This window comes from Papaver somniferum, chromosome 1 (genome assembly GCF_003573695.1).
Source record: "Papaver somniferum cultivar HN1 chromosome 1, ASM357369v1, whole genome shotgun sequence".
Taxonomy (NCBI): Eukaryota; Viridiplantae; Streptophyta; class Magnoliopsida; order Ranunculales; family Papaveraceae; genus Papaver; species Papaver somniferum.
In genome coordinates, this window is record NC_039358.1 from 166,989,271 (window position 1) to 166,998,674 (window position 9,404).

Genomic DNA, 9,404 nt, shown 5'->3' on the forward strand with positions numbered 1-9,404 from the left:
AAATGAGATTATGTTTCACAAGACTGACTCACGCCATTGTGATGGATGTGTTGTTCCCGGTTACGATGGTTACTTGTCTAGTCACTGGATCCCACCACTGGGTCCGGCCTAAATATGACCGACACTGGAAATGGAAACAAATGGAACGTCAATTCAGTTGGTGGTGGTGGGACAGGAAATAGAAAAACCGAACAGAAGTTTGTATAAAAATGAAAAAGTGAAGATCAAAGGCTGTTGTCCCAACCATGCAAATAGAACATACTAGACTAGTATAGCAAGCTACACGCTCCACTAACTCATGCCCACTCCAGATAACCTATTAAAGAAGATTATGCGAAATCCTGACACATGGAATAAATTCTGATATACAAGGTAGGAATAGGATAGCATTTTGAGGAATGTAATAATCGCATATTAATGCAAGAATTTTGTTATGATTTTGATGCGTGTTACCTTTATAAATGTAAAGAAAATTGATTTGGTTTTTACAAAGTAAAGCCATAGTTTATGGCGAAAGATATTGTAATCTTAGGGAAAGATTTTGCCGTTTTTTCATATCTTTTAACAACATTGATTGAAATTTACAAGTGGCTCTATATTTTTTTTGCTCAATGTGTTTTCTTTCTTTTTGTTCTTTTGCCGGTATGGAGAGCAAAATCCTACAAAGTGTTCTAACTGTACGGTAGTAGTGTTCATTTTGCGATTTTGGAACTTCAAAGTTGAAGGACTCGATATTCTTTCTAAAAAGCTTAGCATCCAACAGTTACATAGATATCAAGATCGTCAAAAGAAAGAAAAAGACTAGCTTTATTGAGTTTTGTAATGAGATTGAATAACTTGGTTGGAACTATATAAACAAAAAATGATCATCCAACAACCTGAATTGAATCAAAACCCAAATTCAATCTCTTTAATACAATAAATATAAAGTGTGTTTTCATGAATTCCAAACATAAACACTATTCATCTTGGAACAATTAAAAGAAATAGCTCAATAGCATACTAACAAAAACAAGGCCAATAGAAGAAAGTGATGAAGGGGCTGAAGAAGGAGCCGGTGCTGGTGCTGTAGTATATGCATCAGAACCCGAAGGCTCTGGTGCTCCATCATCCATAGGTGGTGAAGATGTGGGTGTTGTCGATGCAGGAGTAGGTGGGTAAGGCATTGGAGATGGTGAAGGAGAGGACTTAGGTGGGTATGGCACTGGAGACGGTGAAGGGGATGCAGACTTAGGTGGGGTTGCACTTGGTGAAGGTGAAGGTGATGCAGACTTGGGAGGGTTGGCAATTGGTGATGGTGAAGGGGATGCAGATTTGGGAGGGTTTGCTGGTGATGGTGCTGAGGACATGGGGGGGTTTGCAACTGGTGCTGGAGATGGGGATGCAGATTTAGGTGGGTTTGCTATTGGTGCTGGCGAAGGGGATGCGGACTTGGGGGGGTTTGCAATTGGTGCTGGGGAAGGGGATGCAGATTTAGGTGGGTTTGCAATTGGTGCTGGCGAAGGGGATGCAGATTTGGGTGGGTTTGCAATTGGAGCTGCAGATTTGGGAGGGTTTGCAATTGGTGCCGGTGAAGGGGATGTGGACTTAGGGGGGTTTGCAATTGGTGCTGGTGAAGGGGATGCGGACTTAGGGGGGTTTGCAATTGGTGCTGGTGAAGGTGATGATGACTTTGGTGGACTTGCCACTGGTGCAGGTGATGGTGAAGGGGAAGAACTCTTTGGTGGGTTAGCAATTGGAACTGGTGAAGGCGAAGGAGAGGATTTAGGTGGGTTAACAACTGGAGATGGTGAAGGTGAAGGTGAAGAAGATTTTGGTGGTGGAGATACTGGAGAAGGAGATGAAGGTGGAGTTCTAACAGCAAGAACAACAACAATCAGTTTTTGACCTTGAGCACAGTTACCATCTTTACCACTGATGAAATAATATGGACCAGATTTTTCTAATTTAAAGCTGGAATCTCCACCATCCAAAGTCTGAATTGGATTCTTTGTGTTGCATGCATAGTAGTCTTCTGAATTCACTACCAAAACAGAGTCTGTTCCTTTCTTGTACTTGAAAACTAGAAAAACAAAAACACAAAAACAAAAATCAAAATCAACTAACAAAAATGAAGAAGAATTAATAAAGAAAAATGAGAAGAAGTTGCTCATACCAAGTGAATCATTAACTGAAAATCTAGTCTTTTCTGCCCACTGATTTAAACTCCCAGAAGGAGTTGCAACCCAACCATCCTTTCCACCAACATATTTGTTAGCAGCTTCAGATGAATAAACAAACCCCATTAACATCACAAACAAGATACAACTTCTAAACTCCATTGTTGTATGGAGTAAAAACAGGAAACAATGGTTTTAAAGATATCTAAATAAAAAAAAAAATGGTTTTGAGGATCTTGGCTACTTTAAAGTGAGAAGAGAAGAAAAGATTGATTTGTGTTAGAGGAGAAAGATTATGTTATGCTTGGTATTTATAGAGAGGAAGGAAAAAGATTAAAGAGTCAAATGTAAAATAAATAGGGCTACAATGACCGTTGTATAGATGGAAACTTTGGTAACCTCGGCAAGAAATCAGGTCCTTGTGACCGTGTGTAATAATATTGCTGCCGTTTTTAAAGTTTTCATTTGCTCTCCTTATTTTTGGAAATAATACATTGCAATTAGTCAATTACAGCTTTTGCTTAGTGAACATATGACTATTGTCATTTGCTTTGATTAATGTAGGGTGTAATTTTAGGGGATCAACGGTCAAATTATACATAAACCTTTTTTTTCTTAATTACGCAGGAATGGATTAATTAGTATAGAGTCTGTTAAGTGTGATTTAGGGTAGTATCTACCTATAGAAGTATGACAACCTGTCTTTGGCAGATCATGTAAGTGGGATGTTGAGGACATTTTGAAGGTGAAACAAAAAAACATCCCATTTAGCCCAAAAAATCAATAACTTCTTCATCGGATTATTATGAAATTAGTATAAACTGTCAATAATAGTAAACAACATCGAGTGCGTACCAGCTAGTTAGTACCAACTAGTATTAATTGCGTTAACCTAACCCTTGCAACAATTTTCCATAGTGACTTCGGCTTAAAACTATCAAAAAAAGTCAGAAAACAATAGGCACCACCGTTGTTTAAGTGGACCAACTCGCATTTGCTGATGGGTTTCCCGATTGCAGTTTAAAGAATGAATTTGTCGAAATCATTCACCACATTTCTGGAAACTCAATCCTTTAAATAGAAAATGTGGGTTGCCTTTCCATTTAATGTCCACACCCAAATCAGGTTACATGCCTAGGCAGGATGCACTCAAGTCCTGCTACATACACACCTTGGCAGAATGCACTCGCATCGGCTTTTCCATTTTTGCATGCATTTCTCAGAATAGCTGTATACCCGTACCCCATATACGTATAAGATTTATGAATACGATATCTTTTAAAAGTCCTTGAAAAGATCTATAAAACGTGATCAAACATGCATTTCGCAGCAACAGATTACATAAATGTCATTGTCTGCCTAGTTGATGACTATGCACATATACTCGCTTGGTTTAGATGTTAACTATGTACTGTGATTGTCTTCCCAACTTATAGGTTTAATCGAACTTGGACAAATATGAAACATAAAACTGGACTGGATATAAAGGACCAGAGTGACAGTCAACTGATCTCATTATCTTGCTTGCATGTTAAAATATTTAATCATGACATTGTAAGGATCCAACTAAGATCAAAAACAAAACTGAAATGTATTCATAAAATCGGGTTCCCATTTCGTCATGAGCTTCTCTGTACGCAATCAAATAGCAAGGTCGATAACTATGCCTCTTTTGGATATTTCGTCGACTCACTAGCTAGACCCTACGACGGAGAGATGACTCACCAAGTGATAATCAATGCATCAGGCCTTTTGTCTCTAAAAGAAATTAATACAGAAAAGATACAAAACTAAGTGGTTTCATTTCTCACTCAACAAGATATTTTTAATTAATAATAAAAGCCTGGAATTTTTTTGTGTTCAAGCCCCAGCGTGTCCGAAACGTGTTGTGAAACCCGTGTGTGACAAATCGACATTGTTTAAAGTCAGGAGTTACAATCGGGTCGACATAATAAGTTCTAAGATGATCTATAAGCCGCATATAACCAATTAGTCCGAGAAGACTAGTTTCTCGGATACTGTAAGGATGATGCTTTTTACTTCTAGGAAAACCAGAATTTCTGTGGAGCTTTTTAGTTTTACTGTAAGGATGATGCTTTTAGTTTCTAGCCGTTAGGCAATTATGCGAGTCTCTGGTCCAAAATGTCGTGTTCGAGCTCCACACGACGAAAAAGATTAGAAAATAAGCCAAGTTGAAGGACTTTTACAATTACAACTAAAGCTGTAGAAATTTAAATTAGCTCGAGTAAAGCTCATCCATAAACCACATTGAATTCTGATCCAGCAAAATCAGTTAGGTCAAGTGAAGAACAACATACACAATCGGCTAGGTTTTAAATTCTTTGACCTAGCCAATTATGGTTAGTCTGCTCGGGTATCTGGGCGAGCGTGGACTTCGCCTCCTTCCTTCCTTCATAGTCACAGATAGAATCTGTAAAATAAAATGTAATTTAGTGACTTTGATAGATATTTCATTTCAAAAAAAAAAAAAAAAGTTCTTTCTATGGCTCTAAATCTAATTTTCGGCCAGTAAATATAAGTTAAACCTCACTAATTTAGTCTAACAACTAACACTCAATTAACTCAACTAATCAAAATGATTAAGACATATCAATTTTGGTTATTTCTTTACTTTATGAGGAGAGAGAATGTATGGTTTTCACACAACTGTTAAGGTTTAGCCATCATCATCTCATCTTATCTCATTGGAATAAAGAAGAGTCGGGGATGCCGATCAGCAAGGGTTTAGAAAAGAGCAACGACCAAAAGAATAGAATAGGTAAGCATCGCAATCTAAAAAAAATAGGTTGAAGTTGTTACAAAAGGAAATGAGAAATCAATTTCTCAGGTTTCTAAAGTTGGCAAACAGAAATATGATTTTTGATCTGAGGATCAGAGTAAAGGTGAAGAATGAACTTATATCGTAAGGAAAATCCGAGATCTGAGACCATTCTTCGTTCTGATGGGGTGCAGTTTGTGAATATAAATCTTTTGTTTTGACTGTAAAATTTGATGTTGTTCTCCTTAAAGAGGAATCAAGAAGTACAAAGGATGATACTCATTCCAGTCTAAGCCGGTCTTCTTTAGTTTGGCTCAATAACATAATGAGAAAGGAATTTAAGAAGTATTTTTACGAAGCTTGCACTGGATTTTTGAAATGTTGTAGTGAGAAGATATTTTTTGGTTCGTGACGAATACAAACATGGAAAGCTTCTTCGTGCTGCTATAGTAGTTGAAAAACCAAATCTCTTTTAACTTTCATATTTTTCCTTTTGAAACACCAACGCGGTTTTCTTTTCTTCTATTAAATATAAGAACATCATGCTCTCAAAGGGTCTCTGGGATTATGAGGCATGTTAATCCATTTTTATCCATGACATGCATCGACTAACCCTATTCATCTTTCTGATGAGGACTCAGCCGGTTCATGGATTGAAGTTGAAAGTGTCCCATTCAACCTTTGGTACTAGAACATTTCTCATAATATTGTAGTCAAGTTTGGTGGTTTGTTAGAGGTCCACTTATCAGCTTTTAGTTGGGAAGATACCTCTGCAATTTGGATTAAGGTCATCAATTGATTCAATTCTGATCACTTGTATTCCAATTTCTTATTCCATTATGATGGTATGTCTTTTATGATTCAATTTAAACCGTCAACTCTGATTAATGAATCCCATGATCAATCTCTCGGAAGAATTAGAGTTCATAAGATAATCAAAGATTCTTCGGAAACAGATTCTCCAAAAGTCAAATCCTGCGTGAGAGAAATTATTATAAACTTGGCAAAAAAAAAAAAAAGATTCTCCAAAAAAGTCAAGATAACAGTCTTAGAATTCAGATTCCAAATTGTGTGGCCAAGTCTATTGGAATCAAGATCTATTCATAACAATTCTTGTAAGCAATCAAGTTTAAAAAAATTCTCGGCAAATTGTTTCTGCCATTTGAAGTTTGAATTTGAATATAAGAACGGTACATATACATGCGGGGGAACATATTCATTTTATTGATATGGATGCTTTAACTTCAGGTTCGAAGCAAGATTTCATCCTAATACCAGAACCTAGTATTTCAAAACATATTGAGGCACCACAAGTTTTAGACTTGGGCAACTAAACTTCAACATCTTTAACTTATATTCTAAATAATAAATTGATGAGTTTCTCAAGCAGGTTGTGTGAATTCCTTGTTTACAAAAGCTAGACGCTGGAAAATTTTGTATGTTTTGCAGTTTTCTGAAGATGTTAAGGATAACAACTATTTCGGGGGCATGTAGTTTTTTTTGTAAAAATGGAGGCTTATGAAATTCAAGATGGATAATGCCATAAGAACTCATTTTGAAGATCTTATTGTGCAAATAGTGGCTTTGGGGCCTAAATTGAGGTTATCTTATAATGGGGGTGAAGCAGAAATTTCTGAATTAATGACGAAATCTTTCAAGAAGCATCTATTAATTTCCATAAGGAAAGATCTTGCGCAATTTTGTTTGAACCCCCATTAGAATATCGTCTTATAAGAAGGTGCACAAATAAAGTATTATTTGTGAAACTCCCTCATTCCACCTTTTTTGGTCATTAGCTGTTCCATGAGGGCCTACATGGTTACCAATAAGTCTTAAGTGCCCCATTCTTCTTCTTATTATTCTTCTTCTTCTTATTTTAAGACTCGAGTAAATTTTGCCTCTTGTTGAATATCTCAAATTCATCTTCTAACCTAATTAACCTCTCCTACTAGTAGCACCACAAATTCACTATTATTTTGTCACCACCTCATTTGACTTATGTAACACAAAAGAAAAATCCACATTTATCAGATCCTTCTAAATTTTAGCCCTCAATCGATATCATCAACAGTTACATTATTGGACCAAATTAGAGCAAAATGAGCCTAAGGTTTCAAATCAAAACATCTATAGATTCTTCCCCAACAAGAAAAAGTATTAGAAAATACTTCAATTCTACTTCTCACTCGTTTCCGTAATCATCATTAAAAAAAATAATTTGTTGATCGATTGCAGTTATTTATTAGCTTGACCATGAATTCCAACTCTATTTTGTTTAGGCAGTCAATTGATATTGCACTTTCAATCCAATAAGATCCATGGCACCACTGGCATTGACTTAAACTGAAATTTGAAGTGGTTTCACATTTTTTTTATAGGTTTAGGATATGAAAAAATAATTTGGATGCAGTAGTGTAGCATTTCGGTTATAAGTTGGGATACAATATGGATGTTTCATAAAGGTTTAATCATTTTACGTATGACAATAATCATTTTGAGTATAAGTTGGGATACAATATGAATGTTTCAAGGGATGTCTATCAAAAATCTAAGGCTTGAGAACTCTGTAATAAAAGTGGTAATAAAGGAAGATGAAATTAGGTCATTGGATCTTTACTATCACTTCAACCTGATCCTGAACTTGGAATTAATGATGAAAGATAAATTAAGAGCATTTTTGGTTGTTTCGGTTGATCATGTGACTCACTGATGGCCTTAACCACCATGTGGACGGAATAATGAGAATTTGGTAAATGATTTGTATTTGAGTGTTTGTTAGATCACTGCTCGGTCGAACTCGCATGCGTTGCTATCTCAAGCATGTTTGTCAATGTTAGTGATCAAAACTATAAGTCTTGATTTCTAGCCTATTTATAGATGTCTCGGACTAGGACATAGATTGTGTAGTTGAGCTTAGTTTTCACGGCGTTCATCATTTGAAGACGAAGAACTACTAAGGGGAGCTTGTGGAACTTCATCGCAAAAGGTATGTGGAGACTTAAACTCATCTATCACTTGGAAAGTCTATGTCTACTCTATCTCCTATATTGAGACATAAGTCGTATTATAATATAGTTTTCTATATACACATTTGAGATTTCGAGTTGAGTTTAACTCGCTTACATATTTCTCGAAATATGTGTTGGCAAGCTTCTCTTCGACCAAGTTCATCTTATATCATGTGAAAATTGTCGAGTAACATCTTACATGGTTTCTGTGATACAATTATTTGGTATTGTCTTGGAATGTTTCGTAATGATTATTTCAATAACTTGAAAATTGCTTTGATGCTAATAATGTGTGAAAAACGACTATTGTCATCCTCTAAGAAAGTTTCAATGATTGAAATAAGAGTTTATAACACTTAACCATTATTGGATATGAAATGTTGTGCACTCTTGCACATATGTAATCCATGTCCGGGAACCATAAAATGCGCACCCGTTTGCGTACATGTTGGTTTGACAAATCTAGGAACCTAAGTATGCGTACCCGTTTGCGTACTGGCGTACATGTTCATGTCCGAGAATTTTTGTTGGGATTTGAAGTTTGCGTACCCGTTTGCGTACTGGCGTAACGCAATCTTAGTCCGGGTATTTCAAGTATGCGTACCCATTTGCATACTTGAAGGTTAAAGTTCCAAAATCGGTTTTAAACATGAACATAAACATTTATATAATAAGGAATGCAATCTTTGCAAACCGTGGCTATCATGTTCATGATTGATTCAAGTGAATCAAACTGACTTTGCTTCAATTGTGTTCTTGTATAATTCTATGAGAATATAGCAATTGAACAACTCTTTAAGTAGTTTCATTTGAGTCATTGGAACTAGTTATGGTTAAGATAAATAAGGTTGATATAAGAGTAATCATATAGCTAACCTCGGTTAACTATTTGTGAACCAACATGGCGTACACGTTTAGGTACAGTTACATAAACCTAAATGAGGGTACATTTCATTTGTGTGTAACAGGCTAAGTTCGATCTAACGGTTGAAAGATATTAGCTTGGTTAAATCAGGGTTTTCATCTAACGGTGAATATTGAATGCTTTGTTACCAAGGTAACTTGGGTTGCAAACCCTGATTTGAAAACTATATAAAGGAGAACTCTAGCAACTGGGAAACCTAATCCCCACACCTCATGTGTGTTACTAGTTGCATAACTAGAGTCGATTCTCCTTTAACCTTAGGTTTCTATCGAGACCCTGTAGGTTAACGACTTCAAAGACTACATTGGGATTGTGAATCCAGACCCAACTATTTTCTTTGAAGATGTGTGTTCTGATCTTGCCCGATTCTATCGTATTGAGTACAATTGAAATAATTGACTCGAGATTAATTTCTCTGACAGGCAAGATAAAAGTAATCACAAACATCTTCGTCTCATCGTTTGTGATTCCATAATATCTTGTTTCGCTAGTGGATTAAGATTATTGTGAGGTGATTGATAATACTAGGATGT

The 9,404-nt window shown here is 36.1% G+C and overlaps 1 protein-coding gene across 1 annotated transcript; it reads right to left on the reverse strand.

Moving 5' to 3' along the window:
• Nucleotides 1-783: 783 nt before the first annotated feature.
• On the reverse strand, nt 784-2,446 carry LOC113307219 (vegetative cell wall protein gp1-like). The gene is made up of 2 exons (XM_026555941.1): nt 2,156-2,446; nt 784-2,062 (listed from the first exon to the last, which is right to left on the reverse strand). Exons 1-2 carry the CDS (start codon nt 2,319-2,321, stop codon nt 978-980), a joined length of 1,251 nt encoding a protein of 416 aa, XP_026411726.1. The 5' UTR covers nt 2,322-2,446; the 3' UTR covers nt 784-977.
• Between the last annotated feature and the right edge of the window lie 6,958 nt (nt 2,447-9,404).